The sequence below is a fragment of the Clytia hemisphaerica genome, unplaced genomic scaffold (genome assembly GCF_902728285.1).
Source record: "Clytia hemisphaerica strain Z4C2 unplaced genomic scaffold, Clytia hemisphaerica genome assembly, whole genome shotgun sequence".
Lineage (NCBI taxonomy): Eukaryota > Metazoa > Cnidaria > Hydrozoa > Leptothecata > Clytiidae > Clytia > Clytia hemisphaerica.
In genome coordinates this window covers 1,407,750-1,430,045 of record NW_027103721.1, presented here as the reverse complement: position 1 = coordinate 1,430,045, position 22,296 = coordinate 1,407,750, and the positions used below count along the sequence as shown (strand labels likewise).

Here is a 22,296-nt window from a genome sequence, read left to right as displayed (position 1 = left end):
CTCACGGTGTCACTGAACGTATGTCCCCTAATATCAAAATGCTTCCTATGGCACTGATTCATTTAACTTTATACATTTCTTTCTTAGAAGTACCAGCAATTCAAGCTCTTTTCTACAAATTTTGAGCAACTTTTAGGCATGAAAGATCAAAATCTCAGGCCTTTCGGGGGCTTCGCCCCCAGAATCCCCACCAGCCCTAGACCCGTTGGGGGCTTACCCCCCTGCAATTTCGCCCACTCCTTCCACAATCCGAACTTCTTTTGGCGTGGACCTCACTTTAATAAAATAACAATTTGGCGTGGACTTTGCATTGTTTCCACACTGGGCAATTGGACGGACCGTTACGGAGCAAAGAGATAAAACGAGGAAGTGAGTTTGTGCTTGTGGAAACATATTTTTAGTAGCATTTCTATATTTTTTCCAAGAGTTCTCCGAATTTCTGAGTTTTCTCAAAAATGGGGGATATTTAAGGTATGCGGGCGTAGCTCGGGACAAAGAGCTTAAATGCGGGATGGCAACTATGTAACAGTTCAGAACAGTTAGTCACACTAGCGTTCCCTGAAATGCGTATCAAAGATTAATGCTGAGAAAGCGCTATATTGTTTAACTTGTGCCGGGATTCATGAAAAAATAACCCAGCGCTTTTTAATGAAATTAACTTTTTCAAAAACTATGAGAAATTGCCTAAAATTTTAGCCATAAATGAAAAAATTTGAGCCAAGCCATCCTTAAAAATTAATTTGAAGATCAACTTCTCAAGAAAAAGATCTACGGGGGAGACAGAACCCACCTCGATCTGTGCACTGCCGGATAGGCTATTTCCCAGATATTTTGCCGGACCTCAAACACTGACCCATTTACATGTGCGGAATTAATTTTACTCTAGTGTAAAAACAAGGCCTTAAAAATCGAAGCACTGTCTTGGGAATTGAATGACAAAATTTGGTTGTTTGATACTGCACTGTCATCCTTGTTGTTGCAAATATATACATTGTGTATGATGACGTTTTTACTTCACAATTTTCTGTCTTCAATCTTGTCAAAACAATGATTTGATGTAACTTTATTTTATATAAAATATAGAAAATAGTATTAACAATAATGGAAGAATTCAAACAGTTAAAACTTGCACGATCATGTGCTGTTTCCTTGGCAAGTGATCCTGTGTATGTCATGAAGTTTGCTGCTCAGCACCAGTAAGATTTTCTTGATGTATTTTAGGAATTTCTATTTCTATTTCTATTTCTATTTGGTTGAGTTGCAGGAGGCTTTAGAGGCCTATTCTCGCAACTATAGACGCTTACTAATGAGCGTCCCGTCAGTACCTTGAACTGACTACCCAATTCCCCTCACATGGCATGGGTTGACCCGGGCGAAGGAACGTTCACTTGCCAAGTGAACTGCCGTGAGTGGGAATCGAACCCTGGTCGCCTGCACAGAAGCCAAGGTCGACTACCACTATACTACGGCACCTATTTGATATATGATTTTTTAACAAGAATGGCAATTTTGCTTAAAATTTGATGTAATAACATACATCTTACCAGCTCAAATTTACTTACTGTATGTCAAAATCTTTCTTAATTGCTTTGATTAATTTTATTCTATTCTCTTTTAGAAAAGACAAAGAGCTTGGCTTGTTTGCAGTTGCAGGTTGATTTATATTGTGTTTAGAACTTTTCATATTAATAACATTTAAAAAGTTCCAGAAAAGACTACTTCAGGTAATATTACACCTAACAGGAATTTTGTGTGTCTGGTTTACATTGTTATATAATGTTTTCTTCTTCATTCAGTTTCAGCAAACAATGAAATCAAGCTGTATGACCAGGACACATTTTGCACTAAAGGATGCTTGTTAGGTAAACACCTTTAAAAGTCTTTTATTGGAAAAATATTATCTTATTTATGCTTTTGGAAATTTTTTTTTGGAAAACCGTCCCAGACCTACTGTAATTCCTCACAATAGTTTTTAATCATATCAATATGTCCAATTTTAAAGATTGGAACAGTTAGCTATGGCATTTTATTTGGTTCTATTTCTTTGGAATTTTTAAGGTCATGAAGCTGGTTTATCAATTATCAAATTTGACATTTTACATCCCAAATATTTGTGGTCAGCTTCTAATGATGGAACAATTAGGTGAGAATGATCTTTCTCCAAATAGCAAATACCAACTTCTTTAAGAAAAGCATTTTTTCATAACGAAAATTTCTTATAAATAGAGTTCCACAGTATGCAGTCGTGGAATTTGAAACTGCAATATTGTGGTGTATTAACTTGAAATCAGTTTGGAATGAGTAAAGAACAAGCTAACATCATAATTTTCATTTTCTTAAAGGTTGTGGGATACTGAGAAAAAGGAAGACAATGTCTCTATTGTTTGTAAGTCGCTTTTTAAAGATTTTTAACTTTTATTGCCTTAAAGGACTCTGTTATATCTAGGACTTGTTTATTCAAAGATGTGGATTTGCAGTTATTTGACTAGGATTTCCAATTAAATCCAAATCAGAAGGTAATGATACCTCTAAAAAAAGTATTTTGAGTAACAAAATCTTTATTGCTACTTAATTAAAAGGATCAGATCTGTAGAATTTTTTAATTGAATTGTGTTTAACATCTTGTTTGTAGCTAAATGTGATGTTGGTTATGCTTCCATGGATATCAATTGTGATGGATCTATTTTGGCTGCAGCTACTGAAAGACATGAAGAACAATTGACAATAAAACTGGAATTTTGGTAGGTTCACACCTTATATTTCTTTCTTTGCCGACAACAACCCTTTCCAGGGTTGTCAATTGATCATTTGGGTTATTTGATAAAAAAAGTGAAAACTAAAAATTTAATTTTATTCATTATTTGACGTTTCGGTGTCTTCTTTGCACCATGATCACAAGTATAGTAAAAAAAAATTCAAAACGAATTTCAATTTACAACATTCAAAAAAAATCACAAAATTAATTTGGGTTATTGTTTTCACATCACTTGGCTATATGACTAGATAATTCTTTAGTTCATGAATGAAAGCTTTAAAAAGAATGAATATTTTTTTCCGGTGAAACCTGTCCCGCAAACCTTTTGCTCAAGCTGTCAGATTTTCCAGTTTCAGTCAATTTCTTCATCAATGCGTTGTCTGATGGCAAAATTTGATCTTGGTTAATTGAACCTATTCGTTTGTGTAACGAGAGCTGATTGGTTATCAGGCCTCCTACATGAAATAATAGACTTATTTATTCTCTTTTTTTTTAAAGGGACATCCGAAAAATTGACGAAAAAGCACCTAAATTATTGGCTACGTTCGAAGAAGTTCACTCTGATGATATAACCATTGTAAGCTTTTAGGACGTTTGTTGTAGCAGGTTATTCACTATACTTCTTCCAAGGTGTTGGAAAATACTGTAAATAAATACGATACTAATAATATTATGAAAAATATTGATGACTGATTTCGCATCCAATTTGAAACTATTGAAGAGAGAAAGAGAGTCAAAACAAGCATTATTTTCATTCCATTCCAGCTTAAATTTCATCCAACCAACTCCAAAATACTAGCAACAGGTTCAACTGTAAGTCTTAATCCTCTACTCTTTTTATTTTAAGTTTTTCTGTGTTGAAAAAAATATTTTGGGTACCTATGATTTTGATCATAGCTGCTAGGCTACTTGAAAATAGGAGTCATAACGAAAATCCAGGTTTAAACTTTTATTTATATCTTTCGAAAGGAAAATTTGGTAGCTTTAATAGCTTTTTGTTTGGAATATAAAAAACTGTGTTGCGATTTTTACATCCAAGGCTATTGCCTTAAGTGTCCCTTACCCAATTTTTCATTTGTTCTAGTGGTTAATTTCAGAAATTATCTGATTACCTGAATTAAATACGAAAGTGACGATTCGGCTTTTTTAGGATGGTTTGGTTACAATTCTTGATTTGACGACCTTTGAAGAAGAAGATGCATTGGTCCAAACTTTGAATACTGAATCTTCTGTGGTAGGTTCTCAAAAATGCAAGCATTCATGAAAATTACTATTATCCTATATAATCATCCCTAGAATGTTCCATGTTTTGTCAATAGCGAGTTTATGTATTTTCACTTTTGAGGACAGCGGAGTGACTGAAGGGATTTGGAATAACCCGCGAAACTAAGGACGGTAAAAGTGCTATGATATACCGTCGTAACCAGTCAATCAGGATCTAGACAAATTAGAAGCTCAGCTTACCTTCCCCATCGAAGAAAAGCACACATACATAAACCCGCAAATACAAAAAGGCTGGGGCAGGTTTAGGTCGATAAGAGGTTGTGATAATCACCTCACGTGACATTAAAGGGTATATCACATTGTACATTCTTTTTATTCTTTCTTGATTTTCTATTTCAGAATTCTATTGGCTTCTTCGGACCGTCATTCGAATACATGTATGCTTTGACCCACATTGAGACGATCATCATATGGAAATACATGGAGGTTAGTCATTATATCTTGAATCGTCAACCTAGGACGAATCTGAATGGTCGAGGAGGTAACAAATACAATATCCAGGAGTAGGCATCTTTATAACAGAGGATATCTAGGGGTTGAGCCACAATTTTCTCCTTGTTACTTACTTTGTTGTTGATTTATCGTCAATTATACTCTAAAAAATGTGCGATTACTTGTACTAGCCATTTCCACAACGAGTTTTGATTTTGTGATTCTAAAATTTGAATATTCATCATCAAAATGAGAAGTTTGTCCATTTTTTTACATTTTAGGGTGATGTATTGACTTCAATCATAGATTTGCGAGAAAAATCACCTGTAAGTTTTATTAGAGGTTCCAAAACAAGTGCAAGTGATATATTTTCAACCGGCTTTACCGCAATGAAACTTGGTTTTATAAGTTTACTTTAATCCAATAATAGCTCGTTACGTTAAATTTCGGGGATAAATTAGAAATCTGATACATACGAGAAGACTAGGCTGTTTCACAGTCCTTGTTGTATTTTTTCTCACAGCGGGGTTATATCTAGCGAGCACCTCACTAAAAACCGGGATTTTTCATCTCGTTTCTTAGTGAGTTTCGCTTTGACGATTTTCGAAAAATAGAATCCTTTCAAGTGTTTTGAAAACCCGGGCTCAAAACATTCGAAAAAGTCGCAAAGTGGATTAGACGTTAATTGCGTAAAAAAACGCGGGTGACGTCTAGTATAGGCTAGGTTATATCTTTCAAAATCACAATGGGGATAAAAATTCTATTGTCTCAAGCTCAAAAAACCTAGTTCGCATGGTTTTGGAGCGCGTAATTTTTTACATTGAATTTCGAATTTAAATGAAATTAACAGTCAATTAAGTCAATATCCCAGCGGGGCTAAAATTGTAGAGTATTTTTGGTCAAATTTTCTATCGAGTTGGGAGCTCCACAGCATACTGTAAAAGTCGGACCCGGACCTTGAACCTGACCCCGGACCCTATTTCGGACCCAAGATCGGACCTCAAATCGGACCCTAATTCGGACCCCAAATCGGACCCAATCTAAAAAAGTCGGACCCCGATCTTAAAATGTCGGACCCCGTCTAAAAAAGTTGGACCCCCATCTAAAAAAGTCTGACCCCCATCTAAAAATGTCGGACCCATATCCAAAAAAAACCGGACCCATATGGCGCGCTAAAGCGGAAATAAATACTATTTATAAATACATCTACGGTGACCTCCATCCCGTGCGTTTTGCCGTACCAAGTTGACTGTTTTCGATAAAAATGGTAAAAATGGTATCCTTTAAGGTGGCTCCTATAGAATAAATTAAAGTAAGTGATGGATGCTTTTTTTGGTAATACCCTACCATAATATAATAAAAAAGAGAACAAAAAGGTCAAGTTTGGTTACTAACTTTCATCAATTTTTTGAAAATTTATTGGCCTTTTTCATCAAAAATGGGCCAAAAAACGCATATATCCTTACTCAAAAAATCTCAAAAACTACAAAAGCTATAACCATAAAATTTTCCATGCTGTTTCATATGTCCTGGTCTATGTTCTGAGTTTTTTTTAACTTTGAAGTCAAAAGTGAGCTTGAGCTTTGGCCAAAAAACCTAATTTTTCAAAATCCGAGGGGGTCGGGCTACCTTAGAAAACATCATAGCAAATTTTCCTACGGTCAAATACTCTTCAAAAAAACTCAGCACATGCTTGCATATGCAATGAACAATCCCTGAAAATTTCAAGTCAATAGCTTGAATGCTCCAGGGTCTATCTTCTGTAGAGTTTTTAAAAAAAATGGAGAAAATCACGTATAAAGTCTTTTGTTTTCATTTTGGCTGAAAAAAGGACAAATTATGCTCATTATTTCAATTTTTTTGCCTTGTTCCAAAAGGTCAACATATCAGCAGTCATGAAAAGTCATTCAAAGTCTTCAAAGTCACTTTGATCACAAACGGCTGACCATAATGGCGAGCTGAGTCAAATTTCCCCTAATTTCGATGCGGCAAATAACTGCTTGTGGTGAACAGGGAAATCCCCTAATGACCAAAAAAATTTCCCAAAAGTAAATTTCAACCTATGGGTAGTTGTTAAACGTCAACTTTGAAATCAGCATTTTTGGTAGGGAACCACCTTAATAATAGTGGGAGACTTTTAGTGGATAGTGGGACTGTGTCACTTCGGAGCCAACTAGTCACGTAAGGGCCTCCGGTCAACAAAGCATAAGATTATTTACAACCTATACCAAGCTGACTGTGTCACATATGAGCTAACTTAGTCACATGGTTCAATATGGTACAGCGTTTTTATACATACCAAGTTGACTGTGTCACATATAAGCCAACATAGTACAGCGTTCTTGTTCATACCAAGTTGACTGTGTCACATATAAGCTAACTTAGTCATCATCCCAGGTCAACATGGTACAGCGTTTTTGTTCGTACCGTACTTGGTACGCCAAAACGCACGGGATGGAATAGGCTGCACACATCCCCTCTGATAAGTTTTGATATAGGGGATGCGAATCAGGCTCAAAAAACCGTTCCGAACTTTGCAAAAAATCTGCTAACCAAAAAAAGAGTTGAATGATAGAGAACTTTGATTGACAGTTTGTCGTCTTTTGTTATCTTGAGAGTTTTGTTTGCTAATTCAATTAATTTCGATAAACAAAAAGAAAGAGAGGAGAACGAGAGATTTCTAGCCATATGGGCATACCGGATAAGTGGGATGGGGGAACCTAAGTGGGAACCTAAATGAACACCTGAAAAGTGGGATGGGGGAACCTAAGTGGGAACCTAAATGAACACCTGAAAAGTGGGATGGGGGAACCTAAATGAACACCTGAAAAGTGGGATGGGGGAACCTAACTGGGAACCTAAATGAACACCTGAAAAGTGGGATGGGGAACCTAAGTGGGAACCTAATGAACACCTGAAAAGTGGGATGGGGGAACCTAAGTGGGAACCTAAATGAACACCTGAAAAGTGGGATGGGGGAACCTAAGTGGGAACCTAAATGAACACCGGAAAAGTGGGATGGGGGAACCTAAGTGGGAACCTAAATGAACACCGGAAAAAGTGGGATGGGGGAACCTAAGTGGGAACCTAAGTTGTTTAATTATTATAGAATTGAAATATTTTTCTTTAAAAACAAATAAATAAGCGAAAAATAAGACTTGCTCGATAGCAAGTCTTATCGTAGTTTAAGAAGAATTCCTTTATGTTTAAATAAATAGGTCTATTGAAAATGGCGATTTGTGTTTACTTTTCAAATTTTGAAAATTTTGAAAAGATGTGCACATATTTTTTACCTGAAAAGTGGGATGGGGGAACCCGGGAACCTAAAGTGGGAACCTAAGTTGTTTAATTATTAATAGAATTGAAATATTTTTCTTTAAAAACAAATACATAAAGATAAGAAAGATATTATATGCCTCGTTATATGCAAGGAAAGAAAAAACCTTTTAAGCTTGGTTTCCACTGTGTGATAACTTGTGATAGTGTGTGATAGTGTGTGACAAAAAACTTGAGATAAAATTTTGTTTAGTGGAAACGCATCTGTCATATCCGCTCGTAGAAAGAGGGAAAATTTGTGATAGCAAACTGTGGAATTTGCTTTTTATTATATTTTTAACAAAGGAAAATTGAAATAACAAAGAAATGTGACGTAGAATACACCAGGTGTGTCGGGGCGCCTTTTGAACTTTCTTGTCACACGTTATCTCACACAATTTTCGTGTTCTTGGATTGAAATTCATTTCAATCCAAGAACACACTATCACACGTTGTCACAGTGTGATAACGCGTGATAAAAACTCTTTTTAAACGTTTCCACTGTGAGAATTTTATTTTGTGATAGTGTGTTCCAGACAGGCTGTCTGTCACACATTATCACATGTTATCACACAGTGGAAACAAATTTATTCAATTAGCTCAAAAAAGCATGTTTATTTATCAGCAGTTTTATAGTGTATCTTTTTGAAAGGTTCTTTTTAGTAAATTGACTTAATTGACTTTAAACTTTAAACTTTAAACCGTCATATCTTCAAATCTAGAAGTTGGCTTGATTAGCAGGAGCTTCGAATTTCTCTCACCAGATATGTTTCGAACGCTTTTCATTGCATTTGTCAGACCCCATTTGGAATATGCACATGTAGTATGGTCTCCAAGGCTAATCAAACATATCAATGCAATCGAGGGCGTCCAACGAAGAGCTACAAGGCTAGTTAGTTGCTATAGAAACTACTCATACGAAGATCGGCTACGACTCATCAATCTACCTAGCCTAAAGACCAGGCGGCAAGTTGGTGATATGGTGGAAGTTTTCAAGAACCTCCACATTTATGACGAGTCTATAAGATCAGAGAAATTTACTCCTCGAACACGACCACGACGTCAGCATGATTACGAGCTTCAAAGGAACTTTGTTAATGACGGTATGAGAGGCTACCAAAGCAACTCTCTTTTTTACAGAAGTGTGAAACCTTGGAATGATCTAGAAGAAGATATTGTTGAAGCACCATCCTTACAAGTCTTCAAAGAGCGTTTGATAAAAGAATGGGAGAAAAAACTTTATAAAATGTAAAATCAAAAGTTCTGTTTCATAGGAGGTCAATAGACGTGCGAAATATATTGCTATAAAAAAATAAAAATAAAAAAAATAAAATAAAAAAAATAAAAAATTAGGTTCCCACTTTAGGTTCCCAGGTTCCCCCATCCCACTTTTCCGGTGTTCATTTAGGTTCCCACTTAGGTTCCCCCATCCCACTTTTCAGGTGTTCATTTAGGTTCCCACTTAGGTTCCCCCATCCCACTTTTCAGGTGTTCATTTAGGTTCCCACTTTAGGTTCCCAGGTTCCCCCATCCCACTTATCCGGTATGCCGCCATATGTTCTTTTTATTTGAATCTTTAATTTGATTTCTATTTACGTCATCGCAAATAACTCAACCAGAAAAATACAAGTCGCCAAAATTCTGCAAAATACATAGCTATTCGGTAATTTTCTCGAAAGCAATATCAGAGCCCGTTTATTTCCGCTTTAGCGCGCCATATGGGTCCGGTTTTTTAGATATGGGTCCGACTTTTTTAGATCGGGGTCCGACTTTTTTAGATGGGGGGTCCGATTTGAGGTCCGATCTTAGGTCCAAAATAGGGTCCGGGGTCAGGGTCCAAGGTCCGGGTCCGACTATTACAGTATGCCGAGCCCCACCAGGTCTGCATCAAAGGGTTTAAGAAGTCAGTACGTATCCTTTTCTGTTAAAACAAAAAGAATGTATATATGTTAATCTTGAGGTTTTGATTTCTAGAAATCAGTTGATTACGTCATCGATTGTCACTATCATGAAGTCTCGCAAAGACTCTTCTTGATCTGTGGAACACACAGGTTGGTCGCCCTTCTGTTTTTCATTTTACTTTTTTCACTGTCTTCTCAATGGCTTTCGAAAATTCCATCTTTTTGTTTGAAACCAAATAATTACACTTTTCAGCTACTTTAATCGGATTAATTTTCGCGAGATTAAATTTCGCGATTGCGCGAATTTTCCAAAACTGTGACTCGCGAAATTAAATCCAGAATATTTTGCGATTTTTTCGAATACAATTGAGAGATTCGAAAACCATGAAAACAAGTAGATGTTTAGTTTATACGAACAATTTTGTTTTGCAAATTAGAAATTTTATATGAAAACTACATATTTCTCTAGAGGTAAGATGGAGGTTTTGCACATCAATTTGGAGAACGTGGAAGCTTTCCAAACGATGTGTGGCGGTCACTCATCTACCATAAGATGTATTCACTTCTCAAATAATGTAAGTTTCTTTGAAAGCAAATTGAGTGTTGTTTTTTTTTTCTGAAAATTGTATCATGCTCCTTAACTTGGTTGAACACTCTTGAAGCAACTTTTAACCTTCAACATATAAGCTCATCATGCACTTAATTTTCAAATAAAAGTTTACAAGAATATCCCAGCTGGCACACAACGTTGTTTCAACGTTCTTCTAGCGTTATAGGGACGCTGTGAACATAAGATGAACGTTGAAACAACGTTGTGTGTCACCTGGATTAGTTTGAATCGTATAACGATAATTCCTTAAAAATGAAACTTTTTAGAAAATTTACAAAATGTCCTGAAGCGATTTAACTGTGGAAATCAATCATGTCACTGAATTTTAACCAAGATAAAAAATGTAGCTCAATATTTATGTTGGCTTCAAACTGAAATGATAAAGAACTGATTTGTGAAGCGTGATTACTTGAATAAGTCGATTTCCACAGTAATGATTGATTCAATGGGATGGAGCACGAACTTCTGAGTAAACGAGTGTACTGTCAGTGTGGTGTCACACCGTCTTGGACTCAAACACACACATTTATGCAACCTTTCAAAAAGTTCAAAATTCCGCCAGAGATTGTTCCATTGACATTAAATTCTATAACTTTTGTAAAAAGCCCTAAGCCAATATCACCATTGTATTTGAAATTCTACCGTAGCACGAAAAAGACTTCATTTGGCGCTTTTGTCATTTGTAAGATCTTACAGGTCTCACTGAAATTCTTTTATCGGGTGGACTTCGCTCATAGGTACATCTAAATAATCAGTCTGCTGGAACTTTTTCCAAGTAAAAATTGCCAAAGAGATTCCTCTTTTTTAATAACAGGGGCTTCTGACGGGAGCAGAGGATGGAATGATTTGTTCATGGTCATTTGTTAAAGATGGTGAAGGTGCTCCCACTGTTCAGGTACGATTATATCTTCTCGTTTGTTCTTATGTGTAGACAGCGTTACGTTTAATATCATCGTTGTTGAACTTTACTCTAAGCTTCAATATATGTGTGATTGAAAAGTATATAAATCATATGGAAAATGTTCAAATTTCCAATCATTGCAAAGTGAAAGACATCGCTCAGTTACTCCAAGTTTTCAAATGTTATTTTTATTTCAAATGGGCGCAGACACCTCAACCAAGAAAAATGCTATAGACCAGAGTGAAAAAAGGGTTTGCCTGGGTTACAGCGCGCATAGGTCCAGACCTTCCAGCACATGACGATCTCGTATGGTGGCAGTGGCACTTAATGATTTAGTGATATCTCTCACGCCTGTTTATCCCTTTCCTAAGACTAAATCGAACTTGGCACTAATCAATGTATTTCAAAACTTTTTGAAACAAAACCTTTGATAAAAAGTTGACCCCCCTTTTTTGGTTTATTTAGGAGCCAGGGTTTCATCAGAATATTAATATAATTGTTTGTTTGATTTATAGACGAAGAGTAAAGCGAAAACGCCCAATTCTAAAAAAGCCAAGAAAAGATCGAAACCGTACAAAGCGAATACATGAACAAACGTGATTCTGATGACACACCGTGAGCTCGTTTCGTCAAGAACATCCGTAGTGGTTGATACGAATACGTTTGAGAAGGAAAATATGGAACTTTTGTGGTGAGTTCTTGAATAACCAGGGGAAACTGGTTAAGAATTCGGATATTTCAAACAACGTCATGCTCAAAACAACGTTCAAATTCATGACCTGGCATCCTGACATGTTCAAGTTTCTGAATGTAATGAACTTGACAAAACCATTGATGATGGTCTCGAGATGAAATGTGAAGTCAATTACTGTAACTGTACGCCGGAAAAACGATAACATTCGAAGCCACGAGACAGTTTGAGCATTCATTGAAATTAATCGTTTTTTAAATATCTTTGGTAAAGTAAGCATAACCTGTGACATCAATTTCCGCAGTGGAATTATTATTATTTTTTTTACTATTATTTACCTTGGCGCTACGACAATTAAAACTTTAAGGCATGCATTTCCAGGAAGCTAGGGGACACATTCTCTTTGGAATTGAAGAATTGGGCTGCCTATGCCTGCATAAAAACTTCCGCGAGGTGAAAGAATTCCGAAATTTACGCCATTTAATTTCGCGAATTAAACAAAAAAACTTTTACATGAGTTTAAACTTTCGTGAATCAAGACATGGCATGAAAAAATTGGCTTAGATGGACCATAGTTTTATCGTTAAAAGATGGAGGTTACGTACCAAGATCGATTTATTTTGCAAACTTTTTGATCATGTGATTAAAAAATAGACCAATCTCAGGAGGAGATTTTGGTAACGTGATCAAAAAGTATGCAAATTGCATTTTGTCTTTTGTTTGTAACAAAAGAAAATTGAACAAAAAGCTAAAACAATACATTGCCAGACCGGGGTTTTTCATAATGACTATGAATAAACATATACTTTGAAAAAAGTTTGAAACTTTTGACTGATGAACAGCCTGGAAAGTGCCATAAATCATTTTAAGTTAGAAGTTTTTCAGATTTTTTAATTTTGTCAAGAATTTTTCGCCAGCAGAAACTTTCGCAAATGGCCCTTTCAAAAATTTTCAAAGACATTTGCTTTCTCGAAAAGGGTTAAGGTACTCGAAAACCGCGAAAGCTAAAATAGAAGAAAGGATGTATCCGAAGCGGTCGTTCTTCGTTCTTTGATAACTTATAGCCTGGGGGCAGAATTCAATATCTCGAATTATAGATGACTTTGCTTAACCAAAAAGGTGAATGGGGCTGTTATACATCGTTGGAACGGAAATTTTATGCTGATTATGGAAACCCGGGTCTTAAAAAGTCTATGCCGGACAAAATTGTAAACGAGGCTGGAGTTTGCACTCCTTCGCGGTGTTTTTTCGATTTTACCTGTTTTAGAAAAATGCTTACTGTCAGCAATGTAGAGGGATTTTTAATTTGTTTTTTATGCAAATATTAGGACTAAATTTTGCAATTAGCTAGATTTTCTGTCAGTGAAAAGCCAGCCTATTTATTTTTGTTTTTAGTTTTAATTGGCATATTTTTTACAAGTACAATTTTTACTGATGGTTTAAAAAATAGTTAGAAACATTACACTCTGGACATTTTTCTTAGTTTTTTTAACCTTCCCTCTTCTATTGAAATCAAAGCATGTACAATATGCTTACATATACTCATACCTTTTGAATATATCTTCAAATCTTCACAATGTTCATAGACCCGATTTCAGAAAAAAAAGAAAAAAGATTAGTGCTCAGGCCCTGAAACTCAAACTTCTTGAAAAATGTAAAAAACAAGTATGCCATTGTTCAGCCAAGTCTGACCAGTTTTGAAGACACCAGAAGGCCCCCAAAGTTTTAGCCTCGTTTCAAAGTTTTAGCCTCGTTTGGGCAAAAGACTCGTCTCTTATTACCTGTTAATGATTTGTTATCGATTTTTTAACAAACTTGATAGCAAGCAAGAAAACTGCAACATCAATTTTTCAATGCTTTCTTATTCATTAATTTTAATTACCCGTTACTAATTTTTTATGGATTTTATAAAAAATTTAGAAGCGCGCGAGAAAACTGCTAGTAACTTGATGTATGATTATTACTTATTTAAAATAATGCTTTCTCATTAATTGTGTTCACCCGTGAATGATTTTTTTTTGGATTTGAATTTTTACTTGTTAATTTTAATTGCCCCTTCATGATTCTTAATGGATTTTTAAGGGAATTTGATAGTTAGTGAGAAAACAGCTACGGCACTTGATGGGTAATTATTACTTTTTAATGTTTTCTCGTTAATTTTAATTCCCCGTTAATGATTTTTAAGAATTTTTTAACAAACTTGATAGCAAGCGAGAAAACAGCTACGGTACTTGAAAGGTAGTTATTACCTTTTAATGCTTTCTCGTTAATTTCAATTTCCCGTTAATGATTTTCAATGGATTTTTAACAGAATTTGATAGTAAGTGAGAAAATAGCTACGGCACTTGATGGGTAATTATTACTTTTTAATGCTCTTTCGTTAATTTTAATTTGACGTTAATGATTTTAAATGGTTTTTAACAAATTTGATAGCAAGCGAGAAAACTGCTAGTAACTTGATGGATGATTGTTACTTTTTAATGCTTTCTCATTAATTTTGATCACCCGTTAATGACTTTTATGGATCTTTAAGAAATTTTGATAGCAAGCAAGAAAACTGCAACTTCACTTGAAAGGTAATTGTCTTTTTTTAATATTCCCGCGTTAATTTAAATTTCCCGTTAATGATTTTCAATGGATTGTTAACAGAATTTGATAGTAATTGAGAAAACAGCTACGGCACTTGATGGGTAATTATTACTTTTTAATGCTTTCTTACTAATTTTGATCACCCGTTAATGATTTTCATGGATTTTTAAGAAATCTTAATGACAAGCGATAAAACTGCTACGGTACTTAATGCGTAATTATTACTTTTTAATGCTTTTTCATTAATTTTTATCATCCGTTAATGACTTTTATGGATATTTAAGAAATTTTGATAGCAAGCAAGAAAACTGCAACTTCACTTGAAAGGTAATTGTCTTTTTTTAATGCTCCCGCGTTAATTTAAATTTCCCGTTAATTATTTTTAATGGATTGTTAACAGAATTTGATAGTAATTGAGAAAACTGCTACGGTACTTGATGGATGATTATTACTTTTTAATGCTTTCTCATTAATTTTGATCACCCGTTAATGATTTTTATAGATTTTTAACAAATTTCGATAGCAAGCGAGAAAACTGCTATTTCACTTAAAAGGTAATTATTATTTTTTAATTTAAGGCTTCCTCGTTAAATTCAATTTCCCGTTAATGATCTTTAAGGTGGGAGTCACATGAAAAATTGAGAAAGTTGATTTTTTACATTTTCCTGTATAACTTTTGAACTTGAAGAGATTTTTAAATGAAATTTTCTACAGAGGTAACTTAACAATAGATGATTTCAAAAATGTAAAAAAAAGTCTAAAAATAGCCAAGACGGGGGTAAAACCAGCCAGGGGGTAATGTACTGTGAAAATATTGTGTCAACGTTTTAGAAAAATCTACAAAACCTATCACAAAAATTTTTTTTGCAGCTTGTTAATATTTGGATAAGGAGTGTTATGAATGGAATTTTTTTTTGAAATTTCATTCCAGGGGGTCTGGAAACTAAAAAATGCATTTTTTGAATTTAGAAATCAAAGAAGTATTTTTTCAAAAATGTGATCCATTCATAACACTCTAGACCATAAATTGAATTTCTCCTGAAAATTTCAAGTTCATAGCACTTGTCAATCCTGAGAAAACGTTGCCAAGGTGTGCGAAAACCCCCTGAAACCTATTTTGAGAAAACGGTCCGTAAAGTCAGAAGTAGATATATATCTCTATTTCTCTGTAATAAATCGACCGTTTTACAAAATTCTTTCGCTGTTTGACTAAAATGGACTATAGTTCTACTTTATATACTTTAAAAAAGGCTTTGAAATATCAAAATAGTCCAGAAATTCCAAATTATCACTTTTACGTGATGTGCGCCAATCCTTAAAATTTTGCGCCAAACTCCACGTCAACATTGATTTAAGTCAATTTATAAATGTGTTTTCACAACAAAAACCATATTTTCAATGTAATAGATCATCCTAGTATATTTTCCTCACTGATTCTGCCAGTTATAGGTTAATCTAAAGTTGATCTGTTGTGATACAAGAATCCACTTGGACATCTAGCCGTGCACGATTTCTTCGACTTCGTGACATGTAAATAATCCAGCCAGAGGGCGGAGGGAGCGCCCCAGACCTTCAATAATTCATCACACACAATTGTTAAACCAGCCTCCAGGCTTTCAATTCCTTTAACACTTGGATCTTTAAATAGATACATCATTGAATATGCCTTTGGTCTTCGTCCTTCAATAAGTTTTTCGGTGTTGTCAAACTAAGTTCATATCGAAAACGTTGAGTTTGAGAATCAAGTCTTTGGTTTCACCTAGCTCAAGCTTTCTTAGTTGAGAAGAATGACATTAAAGAGCTAAGAAAATGTCATCAGTCAATCCAACATTTCCAAATTAAAGCAGTTTTCAAAGTCGAAATCACTGCTGACAGCTGACAGCCTCCAAAATTTGTATGTTTTTAAAAATATCATTTCTTTGGTTACCATCTTTGATTACGTCATATTAGGAAATCCCGCGAAAAAAAGGCGGTATTGATTTAGACGCCCGAAAAGGGCGTAAAAAGATCTTTCGTTTGGTATGTCATGATCCTATGTTTAGATCAGCAATAAAGAAATCGGGCCCTAGCAACGGGTATGATTTTTCGTTGCTAAGGAAAAAACTTTCGATCAGGGTCTAGAAAAAACCTTATATCTCAGGAAATATAAATGCTACGTCCTTAAAATTTTCAGAGTGTGTTCAGAAAGGGTATAGGGTCATAAAACACGCAAAATCCCGAAATCGATAATTTTTTCACCAAATCTCAAAACTTCATGTGACTCCCACCTTAATGGATTTTTAAAAGAATTTGATAGTAAGTGAGAAAACAGCTACGGCACTTGAAAGGTAATTATTACTTTGTAATGCTTTCTCATTAGTTTCAATTTCCTGTTAATGATTTTTAATAGATTTTTAACAGAATTTGATAGCAAGCGAGAAAACAGCTACGGCACTTGATGGGTAACTATTACTTTTGAATGCTTTCTCATTGATTTCAATTTCCCGTTAATGATTTAAATAGATTTTAACAGAATTTGATAGTAAGTCAAGTGAGAAAATAGCTACGGCACTTGATAGGTAATTATTACTTTTTAATGCTTTCTCGTTAATTTTAATTTGACGTTAATTATCTTTAATGGATTGTTAACAGAATTCGATAGTAATTGAGAAAACAGCTACGGCACTTGATGGATGATTATTACTTTTTAATGCTTTCTCATTAATTTTGATCACCCGTTAATGATTTTTATAGATTTTTAACAAATTTTGATAGCAAACGAGAAAATTGCTACTTCACTTGAAAGGTGATTATTATTTTTTAATTTAAGGCTTCCTCGTTAAATTTAATTTCCCGTTAATGATCTTTAATGGATTTTTAACAGAATTTGATAGTAAGTGAGAAAACAGCTACGGCGCTTGATGGGTAATTATTACTTTTTAATGCTTTCTCATTAGTTTCAATTTCCTGTTAATGATTTTTAATAGATTTTTAACAGAATTTCATAGCAAGCGAGAAAACAGCTACGGCACTTGATGGGTAACTATTACTTTTGAATGCTTTCTCATTTTTATTAATTTCCCGTTAATGATTTTTAATAAATTTTTACAGAATTTGATAGCAAACGAGAAAAGCGCTGCGGCACTTGAAAGGTAGTTATTACCTTTTAATGCTTTCTCGTTAATTTCAATTTCCCGTTAATGATTTTCAATGGATTTTTAACAGAATTTGATAGTAAGTGAGAAAATAGCTACGGCACTTGATGGGTAATTATTACTTTTTAATGCTTTTTCGTTAATTTTAATTTGACGTTAATGATTTTAAATGGCTTTTAACAAATTTAATAGCAAGCGAGAAAACTGCTAGTAACTTGATGGATGATTATTACTTTTTAATGCTTTCTCATTAATTTTGATAACCGGTTAATGATTTTTATGGATCTTTAAGAAATTTTGATAGCAAGCAAGAAAACTGCAACTTCACTTGAAAGGTAATTGTCTTTTTTTAATGCTCCCGCGTTAATTTAAATTTCCCGTTATTTATTTTTAATACATTGTTAACAGAATTTGATAGTAATTGAGAAAACAGCTACGGCACTTGATGGGTAATTATTACTTTTTAATGCTTTCTAACTAATTTTGATCACCCGTTAATGACTTTTATAGATCTTTGTTATTATTACTTTTTGATGTTCTGTCATTAATTTCAATTTCCTGTTAATGATTTTTAATGGATTTTTAAAACAGAATTTGATAGCAAGCGAGAAAACTGCTACGGCACTTGATGGGTAATTATTACTTTTTAATGATTTCTCATTAATTTTAATTGCCCGTTAATGATTTGTTATAGATTTTTATAACAGATTTTGATAGCAACCGAGAAAACAGCTACGGCACTTGATGGGTAATTATTACTTTTTAATGATTTCTCGTTAATTTTAATTGCCCGTTAATGATTTTTATGGATTTTTACCAAATTTTGATAGCAACAGAGAAAACAGCTACGGCACTTGATGGGTTATTATTACTTTTTGATGTTCTGTCATTAATATCATTTTCCTGTTTATGATTTTTAATGGATTTTTATAACAGAATTTGATAGCAAGCGAGAAAACTGCTACGGTACTTGATGGATGATTATTACTTTTTAATGCTTTCTCACTAATTTTAATTGCCCGTTAATGATTTTTTATGGATTTTTATAACAGAATTTGATAGCAACCGAGAAAACAGCTACGGCACTTGATGGGTAATTATTACTTTTTGATGTTTTGTCATTAATTTCAATTTCCCGTTAATGATTTGTTATCGATTTTTACAAATTTTAATGGCAAGCGAGAAAACTGCTACGGCACTTGATGGGTAATTATTACTTTTTAATGATTTCTCGTTAATTTGAATTGCCCGTTAATGATTTTTTATGGATTTTTATAACAAATTTTGATAGCAAGCGAGAAAACTGCTACGGCACTTGATGGGTAATTAATACTTTTTAATAATAGACCTTTTCATAAATTACGTCACGAACATCACTTGCCCCGTTTTGAAATTATTGCCATGGTGATTAATTCCCAGCGGATTTTATCTAAACCATTTTCTATTCATAAAAAAATCATTTAATGTCTCAAGGGATATGATTTGAAAACGAGGCAATTTATGACGATTCGTAGCGTAATTTATGAAAAGGTCTATTGTGCGTTTATGACCATTGTTTCAAAGTGTCAAGCTCAAAACACGACCCTGCGTAATTTAATTTCAGACGGAAAATTAATTTTGCACCACAACTTTACCAAGATTCTTTGAGAATACTAACTTATTATTAATCCATGCTTATAACCATGAACATATAAACGACTGGACATCCACCCCCTTTGTCTTTTTGTAGAAAAGGCTGCTAGCTTCGTTGCCGCCTCGTTAAAAACATAAAATGAAACAATAGATTTTGATGATATACCACTTGGGAATACCTTGCTAACAACGTCAAAACTTCGACAAAAGTCTCTGCTGTTCTACTCTTCTCAAGTCGTTTATCTATATCATAACAAAGATAACAGAGGCAAAATCATTGTCAGCTTGTCAAAACCACAGATATCTAAGCCCGAAGGGCTAGATTTGCAACTTTAAGCTTTCTCCAGCAAAAAAAAGTGAAGCAAAAATTTGACTTTTTAAATTTCGTGCCGATGGATAGGATCTAGCATTTTAATTGTTTTCGGAGCGCGAGATCAAAAAACGTAGGCGACAAACGCTATTTCACATCTCTCAAACCGGTGAAATTGCATATTTTAGTCACGTGACTCTGGTAGGAAATCCTTCCAAAGATGAGCTTCACTTTTTGATAAAAGCCGCAAATCTAGCCCTTCGGGCTTTACAGATATCTGTGGTCAAAACTCGGACTAATATTTCTAGTCTAGAGTAGGCTGTCAACTTTGGCAAGCTATTTTTTTCAAGTCATAAAAAAAATTATTTGAGTGACAAAAGGGATTCAAAAGTATACACGCAGTTAAAATTCTGCATTTTAGAGATGAAAATGTTGATAAAATATAATGCAAACTTGTGAAAAATTTCGAAAATAATTTTTTTGTACATTAGGAGTATACACTCTTCTCGAGATGCATAAATTTATTGTTGTCCTCGTTTTCAAACAGATTTCATTTCTATAAAATTACATATTCACAATGATAATTGTGTTGTTTACACCTCATGAGACATTTTGAATTTCAAGTACTTTTGTTTTAGAGTTAATGTTTGCCTTTGGTTTATATGTATAATTTCATAGCAATGAAATCTGTTTGAAAACGAGGACAACAATAAATTGCTCTGCTTGAGCCACAAAGACTGGACTGTTGTACCAAAACTCATTACTTTTTCTACTTTTCACAGCTTGTACCTAGTTTGGAAGGTGGCGAATCCTATGTTATGGAAGTAACAATCCAGTTGTCGTCTTCATCGGTTCAATTTCAGTAACGAACGTTAAACTGGTCGATCAAGCTCTCCAGGAAAATTATTTGGAATATTTGGATTTTCGCAGTGTATCAATGGACAATAGATCAAAACCGTACTGCCGACTAAGCTAATGACGTCCTTTGAATTTCACCATGGAGTTTTGTAAATACGTCAATTTTCATCGGTGAAGTCTCGTTTTATCTTTATTTTTTGGGATTTCTTTAGTAGGGTGTGTTTGGTTTTAGCAGTTTCTTTTTGTATGATAAAATTTTGGATAGTCGTAATATCCCTCTTTATCGTAGAGATTCTGGTGGAATTCCAATGATCGATATTGAGTCGTTTGAACTGTGACTTTAGTCCACCTTATTCATTTGTTCTTTTGATTTTGGATATTACGATTATCACTTCAAGTCAATGTACTTATGACAATTTACGAGGAATTTTTCGAAAGGGCTTTATGCTACTTTTGGTCAGCATTTTTTAAACCGAGTTTAATTAAGTTAGGATTCTGGTTAGCCAAGTATACTTGAAAACTAACAGGTAAACGCTTGAACGTGACGAAAAACAAGTCACGTGCGAGGTGGAGGTTGACCGTGTTTTTTCCTTCACAGCAAGTCATTTAAGCAAGTTTTTCAACTTCACTTGCCTCGGTCGGTTTAAGCACTCACGGTCAGTCCTTCACGTAGCAGGTTGAAATCCAGCTGGGCTACGTGTTCGTCGATGGCTGTCTTTACGGTTCCCGAAGGAATACCTCCCGCCAGATCTTAACGCTGTTCATTACTTTTAATAGTATACTCTTTTGAGTAATGACGTAATGTTTCGGTATCAAAAATACACATTATTTCAATACAGTTTTACTGTATTTTATATATCAAAAACATACTATTTCAAAGTCTGACCCTAAACCAAAGCTGCACTTAAAACCAAACCATTTCACACATTCAGATTGCTTGATTTTATTAATGTAACATTAGAATAATTATCTTTGCCTTTATACATGCTGAGAACAAAACTAATGATGACTTTATGGATGTTTTTTGAAGGTAATTACTCTTTTTTTATGTTTTTGGAATTTTGAACGAGTTCAAACTCTAGTAATTGCATTTACTAAGTTATTTCTTCATTTTTGTCATTTTTCGTCATTGTACATATGTATATTTTTTTCATTGTAAAAGTTAGATATAATAATTACGTAGATCATAAAACATTCGGGATTCACAAAATCCCAAATTAGGCTACAGGAGAGATACAGAAATGAATCTTTCCGAATCGGCTGTCTAATTAGTGAATCCATGTTATTTTGCATCGTTATTTTCAATATCCCAATCTATGGTAACCACATAACTTAACCTTGTGAAATGGAATTTAACAAGCTTATTTTTGAAACTTGTGAAAACAATTTTTACATTGCAAAGACTAAATTCACAAATTTGTCATAGCAAAGAATAAAACATACCCAGGATTTGAGTAATCCCAAATCAGATCAAAGAAAATGTCTTTGGGGTCGGAAATTAACTTTTCCAAACTTGGTATCAGAATAGTTAGTTCCTATGCTATTTTACATTGTGATTGTCAATATCCCAAAGATATTATGATATATACAATTAACAAACTTGTGAAATGGGTTTTTACAACCTATTTTTTCTTAAGCTTGTGAAAATAAATCTTTTTAACTAAAAAATACCCAGGATTTGAGAAATCCCAAATCAGACTAAATAAAATGTCTTTGGGGTCGGAAATTGATATTCCCAAACTTGGTATCAGAACAGTTAGTTCCTATGCTATTTTACCTTGTGATTGTCAATATCCCAAGTTATGACGTATACAATTAACAAACTTGTGAAATGGAACTTTACAACCTATCTTTTTAAACATTGTGAAAATTGGATCTATCATT

At 34.2% G+C, this 22,296-nt stretch overlaps 1 protein-coding gene across 1 annotated transcript; it reads left to right on the top strand.

Moving 5' to 3' along the window:
* The first annotated feature begins 1,087 nt into the window (after window positions 1–1,087).
* On the top strand, window positions 1,088–12,008 carry LOC136804368 (WD repeat-containing protein 89-like). Its single transcript, XM_067061080.1, has 15 exons — window positions 1,088–1,196; window positions 1,619–1,653; window positions 1,797–1,862; window positions 2,059–2,143; window positions 2,343–2,386; window positions 2,633–2,741; window positions 3,254–3,332; window positions 3,521–3,568; window positions 3,906–3,989; window positions 4,379–4,465; window positions 4,753–4,797; window positions 9,761–9,837; window positions 10,157–10,262; window positions 11,112–11,192; window positions 11,714–12,008. Exons 1-15 carry the CDS (start codon window positions 1,102–1,104, stop codon window positions 11,786–11,788), a joined length of 1,116 nt encoding a protein of 371 aa, XP_066917181.1. The 5' UTR covers window positions 1,088–1,101; the 3' UTR covers window positions 11,789–12,008.
* Window positions 12,009–22,296: the final 10,288 nt, after the last annotated feature.

What these genes read in the sequence shown, in the direction of transcription:
- LOC136804368 (XM_067061080.1), top strand. Translation starts at nt 1,102, where the DNA reads ATGGAAGAATTCAAACAGTTAAAACTTGCACGATCATGTGCTGTTTCC. An exon ending in TGGCTTGTTTGCAGTTGCAG is followed by an intron (nt 1,654 to 1,796) that starts GTTGATTTATAT and finishes TTCTTCATTCAG; the next exon opens with TTTCAGCAAACAATGAAATC. An exon ending in ATTTGCGAGAAAAATCACCT is followed by an intron (nt 4,798 to 9,760) that starts GTAAGTTTTATT and finishes TTTGATTTCTAG; the next exon opens with AAATCAGTTGATTACGTCAT.